Source organism: Nothoprocta perdicaria, unplaced genomic scaffold, assembly GCF_003342845.1.
Source record: "Nothoprocta perdicaria isolate Ctin4 unplaced genomic scaffold, notPer1 scaffold_179, whole genome shotgun sequence".
Classification (NCBI taxonomy): Eukaryota; Metazoa; Chordata; class Aves; order Tinamiformes; family Tinamidae; genus Nothoprocta; species Nothoprocta perdicaria.
In genome coordinates this window covers 343,748-371,737 of record NW_020454971.1, presented here as the reverse complement: position 1 = coordinate 371,737, position 27,990 = coordinate 343,748, and the positions used below count along the sequence as shown (strand labels likewise).

General features: G+C 37.6%; 1 protein-coding gene across 2 annotated transcripts; it reads left to right on the top strand.

Moving 5' to 3' along the window:
* On the top strand, positions 1–27,973 carry FANCL (FA complementation group L). Of its 2 annotated transcripts, none has more exons than XM_026036445.1 (14): positions 1–130; positions 2,147–2,205; positions 3,047–3,107; positions 3,944–4,000; positions 6,313–6,410; positions 10,571–10,667; positions 14,870–14,938; positions 22,168–22,318; positions 24,287–24,370; positions 24,970–25,015; positions 25,106–25,187; positions 25,969–26,085; positions 26,395–26,466; positions 27,839–27,973. In XM_026036445.1, the coding sequence occupies exons 1-14, from the start codon at positions 38–40 to the stop codon at positions 27,878–27,880; spliced, it is 1,128 nt and encodes a 375-aa protein (XP_025892230.1). In that variant the 5' UTR covers positions 1–37; the 3' UTR covers positions 27,881–27,973. The 2 variants fall into 2 exon arrangements, with proteins under 2 accessions (XP_025892230.1, XP_025892232.1); XM_026036447.1 differs by lacking the exon at positions 27,839–27,973 and adding an exon at positions 26,870–26,933.
* The last annotated feature ends 17 nt before the right edge of the window (positions 27,974–27,990 follow it).

Here is a 27,990-nt window from a genome sequence, read left to right as displayed (position 1 = left end):
CGTGCCGGGAAGGAGAGAGGCCGTGGCGCGGTGCGGCATGGCGGTCCCCGGGGCTCTGCTCCGCCAGTGCCCGCTGCTGCTGCCGCAGAACCGCCACGGGACGGCCTACGAGGGCTTCCTCACGGCGCAGGTACCGCGGCCRGGCCCGCCGCGGCGCGCGCGCGTGCGGTTCGGCCGGTGGCCGTTGCAAGCGACCGTTACAGCGGCYGTTACAAACGGCGCGCGGGGCTCCCCTCTCCCCGGGGCCGCCGCCTCCCCATCCGTGGGGCTGTATGGCCACGGCTTGGATTAAAAAGCGGCTGAAGAGGCGTGTTTAAAGAAAAACCCAAATCACATTGCTGGGGGAAGYGCCAGTGAGCCCTGATTTGCAGGAGCTGCCTGCAGTTACTTGCTTAGTAACTTSCTTACTGTAGATTTTGTAGTTTCTGTTGAGTAGCAAACTTACGTAATTCCATATTTAGGTGTGTGGAATTGCCCCTTCTGTCTTGTCCGTGCTATTTAGCGTGGTCTAACCTGTGGGCTGGCTGTGCCGTGGTGGTTATTGGTGTAACTGAATCCTGCTGTGAACGTTAGCTTGGAGAGAAGGATGCTCTTCTCGCTTGTGAGAATCTCGGGTTGGACAGGACCTTCGGGTCCAGCCCCGCTGCTCCAGCGGGCTCAGCTGCACCASACTGCTCAGGACCAAGCCCGGATTATTTTGACTGTCTGCAGGGGTGGAGAAGCTACAGTGTCTCAGGGCAGTTCAACCGCTCTCAGGGTAAAGAGGTTCATTCCTATGTTTGGGTGAAATTTACGGTATGTATTCCACTTAGTGCCCTTTGCTGAGATTCCCAAGCCTTCTCCAGGCTGAACGGTCCAGCGTTCTTGGCCTCTTAATGTTTTTTTTTTTTAAAATGATCTTTGTGGCTCGTTGCTGAACTCACTGCAATAAAACCGTACCTGTCCTGTACCGTGGAGGCCAGGCCTGGGCACAGCACATCAGATGTGGGCTCGGGAGTGGTGAGTGTAGCGAAGAATCCTCTCCCCTAGCCTGCTGGCAGCTCTCTCTGCCCAGGCTGTAGTTGCTCATCTTGATCTTGAAGGTCTTTTCCAACCATAATGATTATATGATTCTTAGCTGCCATAGCATGTGGTTGGCTCATGGTCAACTTGCCCACCAAGTCCCTAGGGCCTTCTCTGCAGAGTTGCTGTCCAGCTGGTTGCTCCTGCCCAGGTGCAGGATGAGGACTTTGCATGGCCCTTGTTAAACAACATGAGGTCCTCTATACTCGTCTCTCCAGGCTCAGTCCATCTCTGACTGCTCATCTAGCTTGTGGTTTGTCACCTGGCGCATGATGATGTTATAGGAATCACTGTTGAAAGGAGTAAACAGCATCACTGTATTGCAGAGGGGAACTGTTGTTCTTAACTTCCTTCCGGAGAAATATCAGAATTTGCAGGCGTAAGTCATGGTATTTAGAGCTAGAACATTGAGAATCTGAAAGAAGATTTGAGGTGACTTAACTGCCCTTTTGACTCTGGAGTAATATCAAACCCATTCACCTGTTCTCTTCAGTACTGTTTTGATTACCATACAAGACAGTAGAGGAAGGATCAAAAGTCAGGAAAACTCCTGAAAATACCACTTGTAGGTTGCATTTAAGAATGGCCTCTTTTTTTTTTTTTCCCTCCCATCCTATGAATAAGAATTTTTGCATTCATGTAGGCAGGACTGTTTGTGTTTAACTTCTCAAACCTTGCTGAAATGTGTTGTGGAACAATGCCCAAGGTCCTTTCAGTATGATAAAAGTCTCCTCTAACTTTGAATCAGAGGAAGACTTTCACATGTTTTTGCATGRTTAAGATAAGCTTGTATTTCTTGGTTGTGCCTGGATTTGGATAGTACTTTTYTTTTTCCTTGCAAAAAATCTTATTTTTGCTTTATGAGACGGGATGTTTTGAAGAGTTTTTCCTGAGTTCTGTGAATTTTATGTGGCAGTTTCCAACTTTTTTCTTTTTTTCCATAAATGAAGAAATTCTCCACAATAATTCTGAATAACATTCTAGTAAAAGTTTCTCTCTTACTAGCCACTCCCATTAAAACTTCTGCTAAAGTCTAACCATTTTTTGTGCTGAGCTTCCTATCAATTAAATGCTTATTTTCAAGGGTAGAGACTTCCATATCAGAATCCTGTTACCAAYGGATTGTCAACTGAAAAATGCAAGGTAAGACAGTGGAGGGTTTGTTTGTTTGTTTGTTTTTCTTTTCAATGAAGTTACTAAAGGTTTATTTGGCCAAAAGCACTAATAGAAATGCTTATGAATTATAATTTTATATCAAATTTGGTAATTAATATTTTCGGATTTCAACTTAACCTTGCAGCAAAATTGTACAGCATCCTACAGCATCAGCRTTAATAAACACTGACAATAAACATTGCCTATATCAAAATATTTTGTTGTTAATTAACTTTGAAACCTGTTGGAATTAATTGGTTGTGTTTATACAGAAATCAATGTACTTGAAAGCACAGAACTGTTCATTTAAATCGGGCTGTATTTATGTGTCACCATTTGGGAAAGAGAAAGATCAGTGCAAAGATCTATATTAAAGCAATAATGTTTAAAGCCTTTCATATTCTTTGCTATACTTCAGTGTGRCCTGGCCTATTCTAAACTGTGAGCAGATGTGATATTAGATAGCTTTATTACATTTTAGGTTGGATACTTAGAACTGCATTATAGTTAACTCTGACATTTTCAGGATACCAATTTCTAAATATTGGTATGTTTTATGAAGTCATATTAACTTGCAAGAATTATGTTGTTGTTTTCAACAGAGAGTGGAGGCTTTCATAGGTAAATGTCTGCTTATTAATTTTTAATGAACTATGGATCATGACATTTGAAGATTTTAAGTAACTGAGTAACTCAAATTTTAAAATACTGTTTACTTCCTTTGTGGTTTTGAGGAAAAACTTTTGTGTTAATGTGTACCAGACTTCCTGACTCTTTCAAAAAATGATGAATCTGTATTCAAAGCGCATGCAAAATATTGTTTGTCTAGGATAGAGTGTAGCTGGCACCTAAAGAAGATACTGCATGGATATCAGCATATTGTAAAGCAGGTATACTACTCTTAAAAGCTTTTGCTGTCTAAATATATAGTTACAGTAATTCTGAAATGCTTATACTCACAAGCTAATTTAAATATGTTTTAAAAAAATCTTCTTTCATTTTGTAACCAAAATTTATTATTWTGAAATGTCTGAGGATTTGTGGGCCAAACTAAAGAGGGATGGATAGATTCCTATAAATATATATTTTTCTTCAACCTTGAAGTTTTGGAGATTAAAATAGAAAAGATTTTGTTAAATGACAGCTGATGTTTGACTGGAATTTTTCTTTTATTCCTAAATTAAAAGAGATTAAACAAGACAAACCAGTTCATAATACAAAGAAGAAAAGTCATCTAAATTGTGAATATATCTAGCTAATGCCATATCATATTTGGCCAAGTAATCTTAGTTAAACTTCCCTGTGAGGAGGAAACTGTGGGGTAAGGGCACAAGCCTGCAGTCAAGTTTCTAAGAAGCCACAGGTGCTGTTTGAAAAGCTGCGTCTCATGGGCTCTGCACCCCTTTGTAGAACAASGGTGGTAACTCCATATTGTCCAAGGGTACAGAGCTGAGAAAACGGAAGCATAAACAGTTCATGTTCAGCATTAAAAATGTATTGTGCAAATTGCTCAACAGTGTTTATTTGTCAATAAAGTTACCCATACTCAGGGAGATTTGTTCTTTAATTGAGCTGTTCAACATACTGGCGTTTTTGCTGGTTTTATTTTYCCTGTGTGTTAGTTAACAACATCAGAAAAATACCTAGTTAGACTTAAACTGTTTACCACCAAAGGTTATGAGATGAAGAAAATGAACTGATAAACTGCTAACTATGTTCTTTCCAGAGGCTGCACAACTCTCCAGATCTTGTCAGTTTTTTGGTGGAGCTGAAAACTATTATGGTAAACAATGTTATATACATAGATCTCTCTCTCTCTCTCTCTCTCTCTCTCTCTCTCTTAATATATTATATATATATATATGGGAGAAGAGGTATTCTTATGTATTTGATTTTCACTTTTTTGTTTTTTTACAGTTTACTATTTTATAGATTGATTATGGCTTAATAAGAGGCAATTTTATATGCACACTGCCTAAATAATATTTGTATAAACAAACAGCCTACAAGATTTTAACTGTCTATTCTCTCTAGAAAAATGCATTGTTTTTGAGGGAAAAAAAAAAAAGTGAGTGATGTAGCTTTGTTGGCTCTAAGAGCCATCCTGTTTGCAGTGCACCTATCATCCAGGTGGAAAAGAAGGCTTTTAATCATACAGAGGGAGAATGCTTCATCAGTGGATTGCTAAAGGTGCTTTCATCTACATGACAACATGATCCACAAATGTAGAAAGCTTTCCTTTCTGATGTCTACTGTTTATTCTTTATGAAAACCTTTTTTTTAGTCTGGGATTATAAGAGTAGCAAAGGTTTGGTTACGAACATGCAATCAATATTTTGATCTCAGTAGAATTTTATTTTGTAGGACGTTGCTGCAAAGAATAGTTGTATTCACACTCAGTTTAGAAATAAAACACAATAACTATTTTTCAAAAAAGCAACAAAAATACTCTCATTACGCTCCTGCTCTATGCTGGGAATGCCTTTGTTCAATGTTGCCTAATCCCTGCCAAGCCAGATTAAGCTAAACCAGACAAAGGCACTTGGAATAAGAATAGGACATAAGAATGTCCGCATGCGACCATTGTGGAATCTTTCATAACAGTTTTGCCCATCTACGTGTCTGGATACAAAAGCCCCGAGAAAATGAGAATATTTTCAAAGTATAATTTGTTCAACATAGTAAAATGTTTCATACTGATYATGATTGTGGATAGAGGGAAAAGAACTACTGAACTACGAAAATGTATGTTTTACTACCATTTCTGTATTACCCGTAAACAATAGAAAAAATCTTTTGTTGGTTCCAAGCTAAATCACAGTGTTTGTAAGGTCATCTTTTTCATAGCAAGGCTAAAAGATTTTGTTTGTTTTTAAAATCTTAAAGTGGCTGTCCTGACTATTTTGCTTATAGCATCACTTTCTTTGTGTGGTGTTTCTTGACATTTTTATTCTCATAAAAATATGTGATATTCTGCTATCATTTTGTAAGATTTTGTTACTGTAGTTGCAATGAAACTTTTCTCTGGAAATCTGATTTTTCTTCTGTTCTCTCTCCTGAAGCTTTTATTGTGTTTTTATAAAAATATTAGCATTTTCTTTGTAGAAGGATAGCTGCTGTAGCTAGAATATATATTTTCAGACCCCATGATTTCCATGTCATGTGATGTGATGCCAGAATGAGGTAGTAATTGGATAAAATTCTGAAAAAAAGTCTGATATTTTAAAACATTTCTGCTCTGCATTGATCTTTCAGAAACTTACAATTGCAATGCTTAAATTGCAATGTTTACAATGTTTAAAAACACAAGCTTCTGTCCTTTCAAAAAAGTTTTTCCCTTCACTTTCTTTTTTGGAATTCTTTTTAAATTGTGGAACAAGTGGGASTGGAAGTGTATCACTGAGTTTTGTGGTTATCTTCGGAAATTATTCAGTAGAATAGCAGCTTGCTGCAGTTCTGTACCGCTTTATGAAGCGTCTGATCGGTGTCCATTCRCTGCACAAAATCCTAAGCTAGAGCAGTGTAGAGGTGATGTAAAGTAATTAGAACAATCAATCATAATAGGCAGTTTTACTGATAATATGTGGCATTGTGATTACAATAGCATCTCAATCCTAGCATTATTTAGTGATTCTAAGATGGCTTGGAAATCCCTCTCCAGTGACTTCACCGTATATTCCATATGGGCAGTGAAAGGCCCTGGATCCGTTTCCTTCCCTCTCCTACACTCAAAACAAACATACCTTTCTCTCACATTTTCAAAATTGCCCTTTTTTTTTGACACTCTTGTAGTCCCAAGTACAATTGTCTGAGATGATATAAATAAATAAAGAAATTGGTATTTGAGTGTGAAGACTATGTTGTCAACATCTGTGGGTTKTTTTTAATTGCAGATGTTTTCACTTCCAGTATCTAAAGTAATTTACCAGACAGCTTCTTTGTCTGCTTTCACTGGAGGCTGTAACAAAGCAAATGCAGTGTACAGTTARTTTTACATAAGCATAATATTTTTGAATGAATTGCAAAAATCACATGACATGAGAGATGAAAAGATATTGAAATCTCTTAATGATGTTTTAATGTTCTTTTAAACAGGAAATTGCCCTAAAGAATACACCAGAGCTGCACATAACAAGGCCACCAGAATACTACTCTTGTCTTGTCAGAGATATAGAAATACTGGGTTGGAATAAGTAAGTTTATTTTATCACTTAAACAGAGATGATCTTTAGAATATCTGGGGGTTTTTTTAGATACATGGATTCAAGATATCAATTCTACTTGTTCAGTTAATTCAGTTAATTCAGTTAATTATTAATTCAGTTAATACAATCACAGCTTCTTTGATTCTGTATTAAAAACACTGCTGTTCTTTTCTGTTTAACAAAAACCTATATAAACAGAAGGTTTATTCTCAATCTCAGATAATTTAGCTGGAAGTTAATGCTACTACTAAGAGATCAGTTSTTACTGATCTTACATGTTTAATATGGCTTTTATTTTTCTCATTTTTCTTCTTTTCAAATCATTTGTGCAGATGTTTTAGTTTTCTGTTGTATAGTGAAGGATAATGATATAATTACAACTGTTTTAGTGAGATAGTTATGCCTGGGAACAAGTGTCTTTAAAAAGCTGTCAAAAAAACCCTAGATCACACGTTTTTTAAAACTTGAATAATTTGCTTATTTCTAAGAGACACTTCTATCTTGCTTTCCATAGCCACATACAAGAAGAGGTAACATGGTTAATCTGAGGAAAGGGTAAATCTACAAGAAAAGTATACATGCATGTAGGTGAGAATTTATGAGGACAGAAATACGAAGGCCGTAGGTATCCAGTTTTCTCACCTGGCTCATGTATGGGTAGCTTTTAATTAATAACATGAAATAAAATTTTGTTTTTAATACTTTTATTTAAATACTTAAAATAGCCCTGTTAATTTAGCTGAGATTTTCTCACTGATGTTCATTACTGAGTATATAGTTCTGCTGGCTGAAGACATTCTTTTCAGTTTTCTCATTCTCAGCTCTGCAAACTTATTAGTTCAGTTTGCCTAAAACTTTACAGTTTTGTTAGCATAACAAATAAATTCTGAGCATGTATTCTCCTCCTCCAAAAAATTAAAAAAAAAAAAAACACAAAAAACAAAGTGGAGTTTATGATTGAATATACCAAGTGTGCACTTCTAGAAGACAATTCAGCAGCTGATCGTGAAACTGTTGTTTCTTCTAACGTGCTCTACATAGAAAACACCCTGATTTTATTACTAAAAGAACAGCACAATGTACTTCTAGAGAGTGAACTTTTAAGGCAGAATTTCACCTGATTTCTTGGCAAGGCTGTTTTATATCGAGGCACTCTGTTTTTACAGTCTGGTGCAGTTGACTCTTCTTGATAAACTTCTGTTGCTGATAAAATCACTATTCAATTTTATGTTGTTATTTAGGGGAGTTGATTTAAAAAAAAAAAAAAAAAGCTAGACTGTATTTAGGGACTCATATGTGAACTATGAATTGAAAAGGGAATAATGACCTGGAGAGGTGATGGGAGGTGACAGCAGACACCCTCTGTAATTTTAGTATGCTTTTAGCAATCTAGTGTATACATGAGCTACAAAGAAGACTCTGTTAGTCAGGACTGATTTAGAATTGCAGGTGAAGCACGTGTATGTGCACATGGGTGTTAAAAYGATCCTCATATGCTCTATGGGCACCAACCAGGCCCGCGTTAAGTCCTGTCGGGAAGGATTGCTGCTCATGCTCTGAGGAACCTCTGGCTTTATTTTCCTGGATTCCTCTTGGGAAAGACCTGGCTTGTCCTGTTCCCCTGGACCTGGTATTTACTTTTTCCTCATGAGTTTTAGGTCATGCTGGAAGTGTACCGGTGAAGCTGATGGTGTCCAAATCTGATAGAATAACAAAAGAAATTTGGACAAAGGAGAATCAAAGCAATAAGTTATAGCTTCTTTATCTCTGAAGTGAGCTAAGGAGCTCTCAGAGATGGTAAAAATTTAGTGTAATCTAATGACTTTTATCTAAAGAATATGTGAAGTTTCTCAGAAAGAAGTTGGAGATATTATCTGAAATGATCTTATGCCTCTTTTGTCATCAACCACTGAAAGAAAAAAAAAACAGTAAAGAAGATTGCAAATGGGCAGGCTACTGTGATTATATAATCACTTTGATACTGATTCTTTGACCTAATTTTGATGCAAAGAGGAGACACGGGTTTTCTTCATTTTGAATAGGTGCACGCAAAAGTCACAGTTCAACAGGTGCCAGAATTGTACCAAAATTCAGTGTTTTCTTCCCAGCAGCTGAGGAATTCAAATGAGGCTGCTTTGTTCCTTTTAAGAAGGTGGAAAGTGCCAGCAGAAACCTTATAAGTGCTGTCTGTGTCAGATGAGCTGGGAAGGGATATGCAAAAAATAGTACTGAGCTAATGGAAAGGGTCTTTTAATATTATCTCATACCCTGACTAGTGAATTCAGTGACAGTGCATCAGGAAGGTAGGATTTTTACTGTGAAAGAATCTGTAGGACTATGTCACTGTCAGGTGGATTCACAAAGACCTCCAGTACATGTGTGAGGTCTGTTCCTGGCCATCATGGTTTTTTGTTTTTTTGTTTCTTACTGTTGCTATTTGTGGAAAAGTTTGAAARGGAAAATGATTTTTTTATTAGAAAATCTCCAGGAAATACATTGTTTGTAAGGAATAATAGCTGAAAGCTCTTGCATTGTTTGACTTAAATAGCTGTTTTGTCTAGTAGTGGGTAGTTGTTGAAGTCAGAAAAATTAAMAGTTGTAGGAGTTACCAAGTTCAAGAGAGTGAACTGCAGTGGTGCAGAACACAGGTGAGAATCTACATTTTTTTTACATTTTTACTCTCTCCAAGCTCAGAGAAAATCACATTTTAGATAGTATACTATCTAAAGTGTATATATATAAAAGTATGCTTTTAAAGATTAATCTTAGAAGCTTTTTTTAAGTACTCTTTACTTGTAGTTTACTTGGAGTGTCCAGACTGTGCCTTGGCTGCTGGTGTTGGGTTCTTTAACCCCAGGCAAGTATAGATGCAGGGRTGAGATGTGGATAATTTTGTTTGTTTGTATTAAAGTTACGTAAAGTGGAAGTATTTTTTCCAGTTACAGTAGAGACGATCTGAATTCTATCTCAATAAAAATAGTTTCTTGGCTGCAATTCAGTTGCATTTTTAACCAAGACTTGTTTTTTCTTTCAAATGTTTAGGGTAAAATTAGGAATGTCAAAATCCCCCCAGGTATCTTAGGACTGTGTAATACTCCATTGCAGTCAGTATTAAACATGAGGTAATGCATCTCTTTGCCCTGTTTTTATTCTTCACTTCTTGCATACTGAGGCCATGTGTTCTAGGGATATAATTTAGTGACATCACCAGGTTGCTGGGCTGATGTGCAATAGTTTTTTTAAAAAAAAAAAAAAAAAAAAGTTAGTGTCAACGAGCAGATGCTCATTTTGAACTCTGATGGCGCTTCTGATCAATCTCGATGTTAAGTTGTACAATAACCTTACACTGTTCTTTATCTTCACGCGAGACTGACATAGTGAAGATGTTCACTAGTAGATGTAAGGATATGTTGGAAACTTTTCCAAGTTGTTGGAATTGATCAGAATATGTAGCTGGGAATTGATACAGTTTACAACTGTATGAGCTTTCATTTCTGTGGGAAGTCAGTTACAAATCAGTGTCGTCTTAAACAAAATGYCAGTGATTATGTCCTAAGTTTTAAAACCTAGGACATTAAACTTTGATGCATAGTTAATGCTTGCTTGGTTGCATACGTACTATATGAAAGTGTCATAAAAACAAAAGGAAATTGCTGTAAATAACTCATCTTGTACCTGTTTCAGTACTGTTATCTATAGAAAATCAATTTCAGAATATGARCCAATATCTACTCAATTGTCCACAATAATAGTATTGATAATAAAAGAGAATTTYATTGAAGAGAAAAGCAAAGAAGAGCAGAAAAGTCTCATACTGTAAGAAACTGCAGAAATGGATCAAAGATTTGACAGGAAGTTTAATGTGTACATAAGTAGAGGCTGACAGGAACATGCTGTGTGTGTCAAAGGTTCCAGTGATGGAAAACTGAAACATAGTGCTCACTGACCACAGCGTGAGCCTTGACACACACTGTAAATAACCCAAAGATATATGACTGCATTAAGCAGTAGACTGGTGTATTAACAGCAGTAAATCTAGACCAGCAGAAATGGTTGGCAGATAGGACTTGCTCTGATTAATATTTCTACCAGACTAATAAGAGTATTGCAGACATTTCAAACTGTGACAGTTTTCTCTTCTCTTCCAGAGTTGCCTATGTGGATAGCGGTCTTAGCACGGTAAAGATAAAAGCTGAAGACTCGTGTGGTCGACAACATCTAATCACACTGAAGCTAAATGCAAAGGTGAATTTATATATGGAGAAAATATTTTAAAGATTCTTGGAAAAAAGGAAAAGAAATGCATTATTTAAATTCATACGGTGTTAGATGATCTCTTTCTAGAAATGCTGGTATATTTTTTATGCAAGCTAATGTGTTTTGGTTTTGGCAAAATGCTGTTATATTGAGTAGAGTTTTCAGACTTYAACTTCATTTAAAATTCATACTATTTTATGGTTATCTGTAAGAATCTTTTCATACGAAGCTGCGCACCACATGCAAAAGCCTTTTATGATATTGCAATTATTTTACTGTATTACAGGCAAAGCCATTTGGGAGACTTTTGTTAATTATCTTTCAGTGCAGAGACTAAACACATAATAAGAGTTATAGCTGAGTTGCTTCTTTAGGAACTCTTACTACTGAAGCTGTAGAGAAGGATTTATGACAGGCTACCTAGAGAAGTGGGGTCCTTATGGTTTAGGGAAAAAAAAAACTTATTTTTAGGTAAAATAATTGACTGATTCTGACAGTGTTTGTTTCTGTCAGACTGTTCCTATTGCTAATTATCCCTATAGCTCCTTAAATACTGGGCTGATTTGTGTTTTGCAAATTTACTGTGCTGTAGTTTGAAGTGGAGCATGGAAGGCTGTGTGAGTTTTTGGCAGCACAAAGTCCTACGGATATTTCCTAGCTTGGATTCCTTCCTGAGGGGAACCAAACTAACGCCATGCTTGGAAAATTTTTACGAAATTTTAACATATCAGAAAGAATTAATGCTTTGTAAATTTTCACATTGCAAAACATGAATCTCTTACCAGAAAAACTGAATATCCAGGCTGTGTGGTGACAGCAGTAGAGTGTTGGTGTTGTCTTCAGAAAATCCACTTGGGGAAAAAAATGTATCCTGGAYGATCACTTTAGTGACTGTATGAGCTGTCGAAATACTGCTGGTTTGTGGTGGTACCTAGTGCAACATTTTGAGTAATAGTCTTGAAGGAATGGAGATGGGAAATGGCAGTGTAAGATGAAATTTCACCTTTSCAGATTTGGTATATTCCATGCTGAAATCTAGTTTTTCATAAGACGATTTTATTTTACCTTAAAGGGACAAAGGATCTTGTGGTTAAACTATTTCATTGTGGAGTAGTTTTAAAAAATAATAAAAGTGTATTTTAAATATACATATATACTTACATTTGCAAGCATACACATGGGTGATGAATGCATAACTAATTTGCTTGTCAGTCTAACTAAATACATTGATGGAAAAGTATGATGTCATGGTATTTAAAGTAAAGGAGCAGTATAAATACACCTCACTATATTATCTGTGTTCACAAGGGAGCTGCTTTTCCATACTTGCTATGACACTGCAAATGAAATGCACATTATTATCCCTAAAATTCCTTTTTAATTTAATGGCAAGTGAAGTACAGTACCATTAGGAACTAGAAAAATACACCCTGCTTGTGAAATACTGCAGGGAGTAATTGCCTTGAAGCAGATCCTAAGCAGCGTAGGTTTTTAGGAATCCTGCAGTTCTGCATGGAAAAAAATTCCCAGAAGAGCAGCATAGTTGAGCTCGGAAGAGATCTCTGAAGATCTTCCAGTCCAACTCCCCCTGCTTGTGTATGATCTCTACACAATCTATTACTAAAATATAAGTGGCTAATTATTAGATTCTGCATGTTGTAATTCGGGTTGTTTCTAGAGGTGTTCTGAGGCCGAGCACAAGGGAGAGCAGCTGAGGGCCTCTTCCCAGCACTCGTAAAAGGTGTCCAGAGGTCTGAAGCAGCAGAGTTTTATACGTCTGTTTTGTTTTATCAGATAACATTTTATAACTATTATTTTGGTATTACGATAATATTATGATATTATGTTATAAGATAATACATATTAATTTTAATTATATTATTGTAGAAAGCAGGTTGCTTGCCATTTTAATACCTCCCCCCCGCCCCAAATTTTAGTAGGCAACTGCAAGAACTTGAGTCTCGCTTAGCAAACAGGATGTTTTGAAGTAATCGTGTGAATGGCTTGGCCTGAGTTATAAAAGTTTGTTAGATGCATGCTCATAAATTAAATGTATGTATTTTCTTTAATAATTGCTTAAATTGTTAGGAAGAATTATAAGATGATTTCTAAGCTGAATTTGAATGAACTGTAATATGAAATATGATGTCTTCGATATGCTCCATCCAAGTATTTTACAATACCATCTCCTTGGGTATCTCCCTACCTTATCTTAYGTAGGATTTCATCTTGCAAGCATTATACTGAACCTATATACAGAATTATTGCTGCATAAAAATTCATAGTTGCTGGCAGTTAGCTGGTGCACGGAAGTACAACATTGTGCTGTTAAGGGAATTTGGCTAGAATGCAGAGCAAAATATGCTGTAGGGCTTCTTTAGAAATAATCCAAAGTTAGTGGAATCTGTTTGCAATCATTTGTTCAAAGGCATCCTATGAAAGAGTGCATAAAATGAATTTACTTACCAGAAAAGTTAGCACATAGTAGGCTAAAGCTGCTGGGGTGGTCCCAAAACTCATCCTACAGAGCGATTGCTGTGTTCTAGCCACACTTTTATATACAGAAAACAAGTTTACCTCACTCYGGCACTGGAGTATATCATGAAAAATAATACCAGCGCAAGAAGAAAAGAAACTAAACAGCTTTTGTGGATAGACATTTTAAAATTGGAACTGTCTCCCACCTAATTTAGATGTTTCAGGTCTCTTGCTGTGTCATTGTTGTTTAATTTGTCTGCCACCGATTTGATAAAACTGTAAAGCACAAGATATTTGAGTTGTAAATGTTGTCTTTGTAAAATGGATTTCTAGCAAAAAAAAAACAGATGAAGGGAAATAAAAAATGCAAGTTTAAAGAAGTTTCTGTGAAATACATAAATCTACTAGATTATCAAAGAAAATCAAAGCAATAGAATGGATGCTTTCAGGAAGCTGTATTTCTTATTTACTCTTTCCAGTAGACAGAAATTGGAAATGAGTGCAGAAATACATTTTGAGTAAAACCAAGATACATATTAAAAATTAAGAATGCCTCCTAAATAATGACACTACCTGGGCCTGGGGAGTTATTTTGGGCAACAGCAGAGTTAAGCTTCATCTCTGTCTTAACTCTTTAATTCTGTGAAGAAACTGAGACTTCTTTTTTGCCCTCTGCCTCCCCAAATAAGATTCTCTAATGCACCCGCTTGGATGGGCAGTTTATTAATATTCTGTTGATATTCTGTTTATTAATTTCTGTAAGTCTGCAGCACAGGTCCCTGCTAGGGTTTGATCAATTGCACTGTACTAAAGGTTAGATTAGACTAAAAGATGCAAGTTCTCAATAGAGAAGCTTTACTGATAAGCTGATAAAACTTTGGATGGCCGCTCTTAGAAAAGAACGTTATTAATTYGTAACTCAACATTTTTTTCTTTGACCAGTTTGTTCCGCAGGATTCACGTTAGGGTGCTGAACTGTAGTGAATTTTCTAGTAAATGGTGATTTTTTTGAGTTATCCAAGTTCTTTATATACCTTCAGTTTTTTAATACCGCTATTTTTCCTTGTCCTCATGGGTAATTCTTAATTTGGGAGATGGGAGTTGTTTGCTTTCATTCTGGGTACAGTAAGCCCTTTCTAAGGAGGCATGTGCTTACTCTGATTACTTCAAGTTTCAAAACCAGAAATGCTGCCCGGAACAGCCCGTACCATTCCGCTTTAAATGCGAATTCCTTCATGGGTCACATGGGAGCTTTTCCTYGCTTCCAGCTCCAGTCCCTGGGGGGTGAGAGTTTTGCCCAGGTAATGGGCAAATGTCCACGTTTTCTTTTAGACAGATAGGGTCAACATGCCAAGAAAGCCACTTTTTCACATTTGACCTTTTTGTCACAGAAGGCTCTTCTTTTTTTCCAGTAAATCTTTGAAAACATTGAGCACATCACAAACTGTGAATTCTCTTCCTCTGGTAAAATCTGATACACAAAAATGTTGAAGTGAAGATTTCTTCTTTAAACGATAATTAATATTTATAACTATTTCTGCAAATGCTTTACATATTTTTCTTTTGAAAGCCAAATTCTCAAGATGCTTGAAGTGCTCACATTTCATTAGCAAATTTGGCAGCTCAGTATGTCTCACTTTAAATCACATTTGATTAATTTAAAAAAAAAAAAAGAAAGAAAGAAAAGTAATGTATTTTTTTCCTTCCCTCAGTATCCTACAGACCCACCAGATTGCCTTGTGGATTTTCCTGTTCAGTTTGCTGTTTCTTGGATGCCCCAGGTAAAATGCTGTAGTATGCATCTTTTTTAATACCTGCAAAGCTATTAAAATATATATGCAAGTTAATCTGATTTTTTTCTGGAAAATACTTGGTGCTTAATTTCTTTTAATTCAAGAAAATAGATTTTACATAAGTGATGGCTTTTCATAATTCTAACCCTTGCCAGGTTTTCTACCCATCAGTAAATTTAGCCTGTCTTTACTGTGTTGCATTTATGTAAGGAGCACGGCTGGAGGTTGCATCAGTCTGGGTTCAGAACGACTGTAAAATTGTGACTGCCGGGCTGCGTGTGCCGCCTCGGATCGCATCCGTGTCGGAGCCTCAGCAAATACCTGCAGGAATGGATCACTGCAAATGAAAAATATATTTATTTCCGTATAGAATTTTTCCTGTAATTTTTTTATTCTTTGGTATGGTTCGGGAAATTTAGGTATTGTTTATCCCTTCGCTTGTACTGGATTCCATATACTGCAGGCAGAATTTTACCTATCATTTCTAACTTTGTATGCATTTTGAATATTACTGTCTTATTAATTTTACAGCCTTGTAAATGCTCAAACAAAACTGGTAGTAAAATGAAGGAGATTTTCAAGTGGGTGAGCATTGTGGTTCCTAAAAGGGGAACAGGATTTGCTTTACATGTCTGCGGCGTAGGATTACGTGAAGTTTTGATAAGTCTTCAATATGTGTGGGTCACCTTTCATGTAAAAAGTGACAGGCTTAACTAAAATTGTGCAATTGCATTATTATAATATAAACTCCTGTGAAAAAGAATATAAATAGATTTCAGGTAATTGATTTTTTTCTGTCTGCTGTTGCCTATTTCAGGTTCCTTTCACTGCTATGGACTTGAAACTTTTTTTTTTTTTTTTTGTATAATAATAGACATGGCTTTATGGCATCCATATTAAAACTGGGTAATTTTCCTTATGGTCCCTGTCTTCCTGCTGGGTTGATAATGTTTTGATGTATTTTTCTTTTGCTCTGATGAGAGGTCTGCTGCTGCTGCTCTGACATATTCATTTGGATGAATAATTATAACTTGCACAATGTCAGGCTGAAGATGGTGGGGTTTTGTGCGTCGTGACAGGCCTAGTAGCCAGTGCAGGTGTCTCACAGCAGGATCAGCAACAGCCAGTGGATTCTGGCTCGGAGGAGACATTTTAGAGTAGTAAGAAATCAGCACCAAGGGCAATGCTGCTGCTGCTACCGTTACAAGTGCCAAATAAATGCAGAGTGCTTCTCAATGACAAGCGCAAGAACATCTACTTATTCCAGTTATATTCTTGTTCTAAATACCAGATAAATGTGCTGGCTCCACGTTTCCGCGCGCCCTGCAAGCTCCGCTTGGCAGGTTTCGTGCGTCTCGATGCTGGTGCCCTCGCATCAGGGTGTTGTTTCTGCACTGCCCACTGCCCACCTGCTTTGGTACATGAAGGTCAGGAGAGTGGGAATTAATGACTAATGAGGTCGTGGAGCCAGCCAGCAACGAAGCAGCCATATAGGATTCGGAAGGTATAGTGATGTGAATTATCCTGCAGTCGTTTTGATAGGAACACACTGAAATTTATCATACCTGTGCTTCCTTTAGGCAAAGGAGCTTCACACGCCTCAGCTTCCTGTGCTCTATATTAATACAGAAAGTTTGGGTAGCTRACAGGAAACTATATTTAGTTTGTGAGGAATAAGCGGTAGTCTGAACGTATTTGAAGGACCATAAATTACTTAGGTGATGCAGGAGATCCCTTGGCCAGCCAACAGTTGTTCACTTTATTGAATTGTTTTCTGTCTACCCAGGGCTCTGGTAAGCTGATGCTTACGGGCTCACGGCCGTGGTTTCCTGATACCTGCTTGTAGAGTTTCTTTAATATGTATTGCAATGCAATTCCCGAATTATGACTTGTATTTTCTATATCTTTTAACTTTGACTTTGTGATACGGTTATATTTTAATTGGTCTGAACGCGGGTCTGTTTTTAACTATTTTTAACTATATTTTAACATTTATTGCTTGAAATCCCACATGAGAACATGGATAAAGCTCAGAACAGTGAAACAGGTATCCTTTTGTACTGGCAACATCAACATTTCTCAAGAAAACCATCGGCACAAAACTCTCCCTTCTAAAACACAGAATGGGGGTAAGATCCTTCTAGAGGAGGAAAAAACATTTGACTATAAAAGGGACTTTTCCCTTAATTAAGAGTTCAGTTATCTCTAAAAATAAATACATGTGAAGGTCCATCTAAGTCTGTATTTGTGGCAAACCTCCAAAAGGTGAAGAAATTCACCTGGCTAATGCTGGGTCTTGTTGTCTACCAGAAGTCATCCTAATTGGCATTAAAGGGCTTTCTTTAGGCAACTGAATTGTAACCTCCTCATCAGAGATGTCGGCCACTTCAGCACTTTAAGAAGTGGCCTGTTTTGATAGGATTAAAGGGGGAAACGCACTGACCATCGGGGCTGCTCTTACTGATGAGTCACCAGGGGAGGAAGGAACAAGGGCAAGTGCAGATGTGCAGGAAGCAGCGAGGCTTGGACAAAGCCACGTGCAGTTCTGTTCTGGAGTTTGGAGCACACCGGAACGTGCCTTTTGGAAGAGGACTAATTAAAATCCTCGCGGTCACATGTGCTGCTCTGTAAGCCCGTCCGTTAACAGGGATTGAGTGTGTCATTCCAAGCCTGCCCATTGTCATCTGTAGAGACAAAGACTGAGCAGATGCATTTCTAAGATTTTCCCTTAAATATTACAAATATTCTTGGAAGCCTTGCAGCATATTTTATTGGAGGCAAGAATTAGCCAAGTATTTAAGTCGCTTATTAATAAGTCATTTATTAATATCGCTTAGCACCTACTAATGGAATTTTTGCGGCGAAGAATTGGCATGAAATTTAGAAACKAAGTTTCCTTTGGGATAAGAGTTCTAGATTCACCTCCCATCTATATGGAATTCCTTAGAATTTATTATATCAATCTCTGTATTAGCAATGTTATCATTTGTCTCTTGATACAAAAACCATAAATATGTACCTGGTTGAGACTGCCWTTTTAGAGGTTGTAGAGTCCTTCTTTAACCCTCCTTCCCCAACAACCTCTCACACTACTAAACACTGTGTTTCTTGTAAGTGACCTGTGAGAAGCATCTTGGTGTGGTTTGCTAGACCCCTACAAAAATGCCTGTTGTCTCTTTCTCTGAGATTCTACTGATTTTGCTAGTGTAACTGCTCATTGCTGTATTTCATGTTAATTCCTAACATTAGTTACTATGATACCAGTTCCTTTAGGTATTATTGAATTCTAGGTTTTTCTTACTTTCAGTATTTTTTCCCTTTTCATTTGTCTTCATTTTTATAACTGTCTTAAATTCCTCTAATTTTCTGTTTTCTTAGGTGCTTGAAATACCTCCCAATTTTATGACAATTGTGAATTCTTTCAGCTTGCTATTTATGCCATTTTTAAGACTTCTGACTGATCTGATAGAATATTTGATTTTCACTGACCAAAATATTTGCTTCAACTCCCGCAGCTGTTGCCATTAAAAGAGGAAAAGTATCATCTCGTGGGAGATATAAAACAGTTTGACCAAACTTTTCTGAAGCTGCTGCTGAGCCATTTGAAAGTTGATATGTTTACTTTTTTTGTAAAATAACAGCTTTAACCCAGTCTCTTCAAACACTGGTTTTCAGAAGCTGATATCACAGATTCACGACCCCCCAATTAACATTGAATTGATATTCAGACCATATTGCAGTTATATTTTGTATGAGTATATAGCAGATTTTTGCTCCATGGAACCTAGAGTGAGGTGGCACTTGGATGCTGAATAAACGCGCTGCAGACAGGGAAAACCRTCCGTATGGAGAGTCATTTATGCTGCGGTCTCACAAGACATCCCTAGTTATATTCCTCATTTTAATTCGGAAAATTTGGGAGCATAGGCTCCCAGATTAAAATTGGAAAAATGTGCAGAAATCTTGAGCRTTTAGAACTGAGATTCTAGATTTGAGATTTAGAAATGAGTGATGCCATCGCATCTGAACGCGAAGCCTTTGGAGCATTTCCATGCTAGCGTTTCCTGCCTCCCGCTGGCAGCTAATTCCTCCGGCATGGACAGCTGATTTTGTCACTATCCTTAGGAGTCAGAAAGAACAAGCAAGGTAGAGATCACAGATTAAAGGAAAGCTCCATTTGTTTGCAGTTGTTTTGAGGGATTGAATCTTGATGATCCTGGAATGTCCTTTGGCCCGCTGGTCACAGAAAGCTGAGGAGTAACCACTTTATTTTTGTTGCGGGTTTTTACAGGTAGGTAGGCAGTTAGTAAGGGTGTAATATGGTGGTAATAGTAATGATGTACTGCATTATGAATGTCTTATTTTCCAAGAATATTGGGCCTRTTTCATACAAATCCTGTTGCAGTTGCACGGTTGTTAGCAAGCAGAGGATAGTTTGTGGTCTTGGACATTATTAACAAGCCTCTTGGTGCGGTGCGGGCAAGAGGAGCATCGATAGCAGGCTGCTAGAAGAACAGTCTTGGGCAATGACCAAAAATTAGCGGGTTAATCAAATAAAAACGAATGTTACCATTTTTATGGTGTGCGTGACAGGCGTGTGATGTATTTAAATAGCTATAGATGCGTTTATGTACATAGCAGGAGACAGCTGGCAACATCARTGAAGCACGCAAGGAAGATCAAATGAAGAGTGCATTTAAAGAAAAAGATTTAACTACCTTTTTAAGGGACATCATTGAAAAATTACAATTAGTATTAAAATTAATTGGATTTTAAAACTTATCTGTGAGTTAYAATCCCTTGATGTTTCTTTTTTTTCTAGTGAAACCCTTTGAATTCCCGAAAGATAAAGATAAAAACGATTATTAGAGGATTTATCTGTATGTGATATAGAAAAATGTAAAAAATCAAAATGGAAAGCAACTGTTGCAAGTACCAGAAAATTATGCTATTAATTTAAGTGTCATCAGAGCACAAAAGATCACATTTCAGGACTGTGTGAAAATTATTAAATATTGGAAATAATAGTACTTAAGATCAAGATATTATACTCTAAGATGTGGTTAAGTGACTGACACTATTATATCACTTCAGGTATTATAAAAGTAACAAAATGCTTTTAAAGATAATAAGCATTACATTTTGAAATTGGCAGTATTCACACTTTTCTGCTTAAGTGCTTTCCTACTTTAATATAATTTAATAATAGCAGGAAAAATGTAGCATTTTATTTCTAAGCTACACCACATCTTTCTAAAATATGTATGCCTAAAATATAAAAACATATCCCATGTAAAATCATAAATACTCTCTGATAAAGAAATATGTGATTTTGCTTCTCCTTTTGTCCGTGGGAGAAAGGAAGTAATTACAAATTATTAAGAGAAACCACGTCAGGTATATTTGTGTGTGTATGCAAAAATACCTCTTTAAGAAGTGATCATTTGTTTTGCTTTTTAGCTTGTTTCATGTCCAAAAGATAAGTGCAGTGAGGTCCTTGTTACACCCTTTTCTTTTTCATTTGAAATGCACTTTGTGACCTCTTTATTGTAATCAAAAATCTTTTCARTCATTTCTAATTCCTCCTGCTTTTYACCCATGCCTTTTTAGTTATGTTCTGTATAAAAATAATGTAAAAATACCTTTCAGTGCTTCCAAACATTTTTTCTAGTTTTGAAACCTYGAACCACCTTTTTTTCTCTTTTTTTCCTAGTTAACTTTCCTTGACTGCTGCCTGTTTTTCTCCTTGTATCTTGACACCTTCACTTTTTTGTCTCTCAGCTTCATCTGTCCACATGAAGGCAGCTCCTTAGTCTCCCTGTGGTCTGTTCATGACAGTTCCAAATTCCTCCACTGCTTATATCAGATTCAAGCTTCCTTCAACTCAACCCCTGTTATTATTCCAACAAAACTCATCTCTTTCCTCCTCTTGCATTTTTYACTTCCTTTCACCTCCTAGTTCTCTAAATCCATAGTCCTATATTGTCCCCTCTGGGCATCTGAACGTTACCAACTCACCTGCTGAGGGTTTTCTCTCCTTAGTCTTTTTCTTTAGAAATAGCTACTACATTTTTGCTCAGTGATAATTTGTGAAACTCCTCTTCTGAATGAGCATTCTGCCTRTTGTCCTGGTAATCACAGATTCTCTGATTTCATCCAGTCCAGTCTCAAATATTGACGCGCCTTGAGTGTAATGCTCCAAGTATTGCACAGTTCCTCCTCCTATCTCTTGACCTATTCAGATGCTTTGCAATATAAGGCTAAGTACCTGTTTTTGTAATCCTTGATGTTGAGACACTAACAATGTTAGGTTATTTTCCTTAGATTATTTGTTTTCTAATCATCTACTTCAATTATGTGGCCATTTCTGAGTATTTCTGTGTGGTACCACAGTGGTGTTGCTCAGCACGAGTATTGCTGGTAAACGTATCTGCACTTGTAGCAAGGAAGTCCAGGTTGTCCTCCCTGTTAAATGCTGCAAAAGTAACTTCTCGTCTGGAAGAAGTCCTGTCAGCTGCCTGTTTTCTAGCCCTTCTCCTCGTTCTGGAGTTATTTTATCCCAGGGTTCCTACTTTTCCTCTTCTAGGGTCAGGCGTGAGGGAAGACACAGTTCTCAATGCCTATTTATAGCGTATGAAACCTTCTTAAAAGTAAAATCCTTGTGCCAGAATCTCTTCTGGGTCTGGAATCATCAACTCTTATTTATATTGTTAAGTTTTTACTGAGGTGATGAAAAATAGGGTGCATTTTCTATCAAGTACATCTGGAAGTAGGAAATCTCTGTAGTAAGAAGCACTCATCAGGAGGACAATCTCAGGAGTTTAATAGCAGATAATAGTGATTTTTACTTGCAATTTGCAGTGGTTTGTGTTATAAGCTATAATGAAAATGGGTAGTTTTGGTCAGTTTTCAAAACAGTTTTCTGAAAAGAATATAAAGCACTGTCAAATCCAGGTCTGGTGGATTTATACATGTTGGAAGTCTGAGCAGAGTAGTTAGTTGTACTTGGAAGTTAGCTGTGCTTGATTTCTCTTTGTTTGGATTAAAAATGCTGTATTACTATGTAAAGATCAACATTTTTGTTACATTAATATATGAATTGTGCATATACTAGGTTTGAAAACTTCTAAAATGACCTACATTTTTTTTTTGATTTTTTCCATATGGCTGTAGGTAGAGATCTATGTAATATCTGYTTAAATTTCTTCTTTTCTTAGAACTCCTTAATAGACATTTATAACCAGTTCCTGGCAGCATTAGAATCACTGAAAGAGTTCTGGGATGCCATGGATGAGATCGATGGGAACACATGGGTACTTGAGCCAGAAAATCCCCCACGGAGCGCCACAACCAGGAGGATTGCAATAGGTAGGAAAAGGTTAGAAGGCAGACGAGGGGTTTTAACACTAAAAGTCACAGTGCTGTTTTGCTTTGCTTATTTAAGAAGATGGTGCCTCTTGGATTTGGGAAAATTGAAGGTTGCACTTGAAAATGATAAACCACACTYCTTACTGTGTATAAAACATTATCATGCCACAAAATGCTGAATTAGTTTAGGATATAAAGTATAACTTTACAGCGTTAAATATAAATTGGAAATTCCTATAGAAAAATCTTGTGTATTTGTAAATTGTGTGAGCGTCAAAGTTGAAGTCTTCTGTAACTCGTGGAAATCAGAATTTATAAAAGTACAGCTCTAAAAAATCCCCATCTCATTCTGTCACCGCTGTAATGTTATTCTTTTGAAAATTCTGTAAGATTAACCTGTCCTGAAAGAGCAAAAGGGGAATCAAAGGCAAGAGAGAGAAAAGGAGTTAAGGAGGCATGTGGAAAGGACAAAGGAAAGAGAGAAGAAAAGAGAGGAAGTTAGAGGCAAAAAGTGTTAACCACCTGAAAAATACTTTAATTCATATGGTCATACAGCATTCGGAGGTCTTAACATAGAGAATAAGGAGTATTGTACTTGCAGAGGAGAAACTTGCCACTGCCATAGGTCAAAAGCACAGGGGGAAATGTTATCTTTGAAAGAAGATTGCTGATTTTCAGCTTAAGCTCAAAATGTCAAAAGTTTGTTGTAGAAATCTGAGAACCGAAGGTTGTTCTGGGGGTGCTGCCTCCTCCGCAGTGCTGGGAGACGCAGGAAGGCCAGAGAGGAAGAGGAGAAGTTGAGTGGTCAGCAAGAAGGCCACAGGTCCAGCCAGACTTGCAGCACAGCTCGGACTTGGTTCTAAGTGTGCTTTGTATAAAAAGCACTGAGAAGGGAAGGGAAGGCTCAAAAGGTTCCTCACGTCACCTCACATCACAGGAGGATGGTAGAAAACACTGAGGTCTCTGTTGTGGATCGCTGATAATCATCAGCTGGAGCTAAACTTTCCCATTTCATTCATTCTTAGTGAACTGGTCAAAGTGCAGGCAAGATCTGCATCCAGCATGTGGATTTTTCTGGCCAAGAGAGAGTGCCCAGGAACTGTGGTCCTCAGAAACAGGCAATCCCAAAAGCAGTTCAGATCCTCAAACCAGGTCCTCTCTCATGAAACAAGTGTGCACACGTGCAAGGGGAGAGCCCTTGAAAGACCCTTAACACTAAAGGATTTCACTTCTCCTTTAAAGAGAGCACGCTGTGCGTTCCTGTTAATTTCACAGTCTGATCTCCCACACATCTTTCCATTTATAAAATTATTTACCATGAGTTTTTAAACCTTCCAGAGCACTTGGAGCCATTTGTCCCCTTTTGAATAGCAGATGCCAAGAGGAGGAGTTGAGGATCTGCCACCATTCAAAATAACGATACACATCGATACTTACTTAGCTTCAGAACCAGAGCATTGCTTGCTCAGCCCAGAGGAGAGACTAACGTACCTCATTTTTCCTCTTACTGTTGTCTTTCTTTGTCCTGTTTTTGACCATAAAAGACGATGAGGAATTAATAACATCTGTACTGTTTTAAAATTTGACAAAGATTTCAAATGGATTGTTTCACATAGCTTGAGTTTGATTATACAGAAATGGAAGTCTTAAGGTTAAGACTAGTCTCTCAGAAATGTAAGACTGGCAATTATTTTAATCACTTGCTATTTTTCATGAGTCTATTGAACTGGAAATACTTAGTATATACTCTCGTTTTGTACAGTTAACTCATCCATCAACTTTTTCATTACTTGTAGTAACAACTTGTTACTAGTAAAAACCTGTAGTAGAAACTTGTTACTACAGGTAACAAGTTACTGCAACCCAAACTAAGTATTTTAAAACTGCTGAAAAAGTTAATATTTCAGATTTCAAATAGAGCTTGGTTGGTCTCTGCCTGACTGCAAATCCCTGTTTTTCTCCCCGTAGGCAGCAACGTGTCRGTGAACGTAGAGGTGGATCCGAGGCATCCCACCATGCTGCCCGAGTGCTACTTTCTTGGCGCAGATCACGGTAAGGCAGCAGCCATCCAGTGCAAGTCTAGTCTAGTCAGCCATCTAGTCTAAGCTCCGTCAGTGTCTGGGGATAAGAGCTACTTAGAGAGCCAGAAATTACTAAGATGAATCTGTGCATACTGGGGTTTCACAGAGTGTATGTTGATTTTTAAATCAACACAAGCTAAATTCAAGGCAAGCTCTTTTGCTGTGTCAGTTTGACAGTCTTCCTTTTTTTCCAGTGCTTTCCTAGCCCAGTTTAGGGGTAAAAGCTGTGTCCTACAGATGTTCATATTGATGACTATCCAATCATTTTTTATATACTTAAAAACAAAAAAAAATCACTTCACTTGCCCTGATAATGTCTGGGAGCATTTCTGGAGTGTTTTGCTTTGTTTGACACAGCTTTTTACCCTCCTTAACAGAAATAAGATCATATGTTAAGAGTATGGATTTCCAAAATTGATCACTTGGCACAGTAATCAACGTAGGTGCCTTAAATTGTTAGCAAATTCTTCCTCTTGAGTGCAGAAATGTAAGAGATGGAGCTAGGAGGAAAGAGGCCAGAGAAAGGGGGATCCTAAAGATATTCTAACTATTTATGTACATTGTTTGCAGTGGTTAATCCTTTGAGAATTAAACTGAACAACAACATGCACTTGTGGTAAGCATCCTTCATAACAGATGTTTGAAATTAAAACTCTGTTTGCTTCTCCTTGCCTTGACTCTTTTTTCCTCTCCCCATCATTTGCAGGGATCCAGAAATCAGCCTATTACAAAACTTGAAAGACATCTTAGAAATTGATTTTCCATCTCGTGCTGTGTTAGAAAAAAGTGTAAGTTGTTTTTGTTAATGATCAGTTGTTATTTCTGAGTAAGTAAAATTTAAATAGCCGCTTTCTAACTACTAGCAGAAATAAGAGACTTAGAAGAGAGGTAATTGGATTAATACATTGTCATAAGGACTTCTGAACTTCAAGCAACAATTGTCAGAGCTTGTTAACCTTTGATTAGAGGTGCACACTTTCCTGTGGCCTTCATTGTGAAGCCTGTTATTAATCGCCTTACTACTATTAAAAGGGAAAGAGGAAGTTTCAGAGTGGCTAATGAGATGTGGAAAATCCAAACATTCTGTTACAGATGTTGATGAGTTACCATTCTAATTAGGTAGAGCTGCTTAGAGGGGACAAGAGGCCATCCAAATACTGCTGCATTTCAAACAAACTTGGAATTAATTTTTGACAGTGCTGTACCACTAGATTACTAACTTGGTTTTCACTTGGGAAATTTTTATATTAGTTTCTGACTGTGCACTCTTGTGTCTAATGTCATGTGTAATGACAAAGCGTTTTCTTTGTTTAAGAAGAAGAAACTGAGGCCCAGCTGAATTAAATGCTTCTCAGACTGGACATAGTTCAGGAAGAAAATAAAACTTTGCAAAGGCTTCCAAATCTAAAACTAATCTTGCTCCTCAAAATGATGCAAATAGGTACTTGAAGGCAAAAAGAGTTAGAATTAATTACTAAGTAATAAAAATTGCAAAACCCRAGGCTCTGCGTTGCCAGGCCTCTTTTCCCTTCCCGTCCTCCTGTAAGCTGACCCGTGGTGTTTCACAAGGATTTTACGAAGGAGTGTGGGATCTGCTACGCCTTCCGGCTGGATGGCGCCACCCCGGATCACGTGTGTGACGAGCCGCGCTGCGGGCAGCCCTTCCACCAGGCCTGCCTCGCCGAGGTAAGTGCTGCTAGTGCCCCCCACTCGCTTAGCTGCTGCACACCTCGCACAGCCAGCACGGTGCAGCTCAATTCAAGTTGAAGCAGAATTTTGTCTAGGAATTGGTTTGTCTTCTAAGACCCAGCTCGTAAGTCAGCTCACTAGAGAGAGGGAAGTTGCCCCAGTTGGCGTCCGTGCAGGATTTAACTAGACTTGCATCGCTGGCAGATGTTTATCAAGAACTCTGTAAAAAACTTGTGGGGGGGACAGACTGTGGGGAAACTTGGCTTTAGACAAATGAGAAGTTTAATCCAGTGATTGCTGTTGCAGTGGCTGCAAGGTCTTCCTTCCAGCAGACAGAGTTTTAATGTCATCTTTGGTGAATGTCCATACTGTAATAAGGTAAGGAAATGTAATGTGTGTGTGGTAGTAGCTTAGGCAAAAGAAAAATTGTAACAAAAGCTTGAGCAGGATAAGACTTCTGACTTCCTATTTTTATTCCAAAAGACAAAATAAGAATAAAAACATTTTGAGGAGGAATCCCATACATTCTGAATACCATTCAACTAAAGATGTACTGCAGCGGAGAGGCTGAAGCTGGCTAGAATTGAGTTCTCAAGATGAATTATCAAGAATAGTTTTTGCTATAGTGTTGTTATATCAATGGGCTAGCACTCATGCTATAAATAGCCTAATAAAACTAGTTTAGTGCATATATAACTTAGTTTGGATTTGGAAATTTTATAAGAAATAGCTTTTAAAAGATATATATTCATAGTAATATTTTACAAAAATATTTTCCAAGCCCCTGACACTGAAGACTTCTATGAAGAAACCTTGAAGAAAAGAAAAACAGCTTGATATGAAACCACTGCACTAAAAACAAAAACAGTTGAAGAAGTCACATCAAAGAAAACACAAGGAAAGTGATATTAATAACAGAAGTACAACTATAGTTACACTGTAGCAGTATATTTCTCCAGTAAATCTAAACCCAGACCTAGTGGCTTTACACGAACCAGCGATGCCAGAGAGGTTTTCTTGCAAAGGTGCCACCTCAGCTGCAGCCACGCGGTTGTCTTCCCAACATACTGCCTGAGGGTGGAGTTCCCTGCCCGGGTATCTCTGCAGGCAAACAAGACAAACAAACAAGAAACACCACAAAGAGTTTAGCATTTGCCTGAGTAAGAGCTGGAGCAGAAAAGCAAAGATGCCAAAGATGGCATCTGGAAAGCTTGCTCCGGGAAGGCCATGCTGTTTGGCTAAAGCCTTAACTCTGGCATTTGCATGATTTTCGTCAGGATTATTCCTTCTAAAATACATTATGATTTAGCCTTTTAGGCAGCAGTACCCTATGTTTATTACTGAAATCAACAACTGATGTTCCTGTATACCTCTGCCCTGTGTTCCCACAATACATTATGGTATTAATACATACAGGATTTATAGAGTTCCTGCGAATAAGTTTTAGCCTGGAAACCTGGGCAGTACTCAGGGGTTGGATTGGCTGTTTCAATTTGCTGCATTTGTTGTATGCATTTTTTTTTTTTTTTTGTATTTTATAATGAAACTGAATTTCCAATTCATCACAAATGGCAAAAATACGCTGTTACCATTTTCTGTTATCCTTGGTCAGTTTTTTCTTTTTAAAGTTTTCAGAAGCACTGGCATCCTTTCCTACAGCTCTGTTTCCTCCCTATCCAAGATTTCAAACCCCACCTTTTACCATACCTGTTACTCTCCCTTAGACAAATTTCTGAACTTTCATTCACAGACTTCCCTCTGTTCAACACCCTATATTCCAACTGGAGCTTGAAGGAAACACACCTTGGTTGCATGGCTGTACTCAACCTAAATGTATAGGAATATGATACTTTGCAATAAAATAGAAAACAATCTGGTATTTAAATGTTGATGGACTCAGCT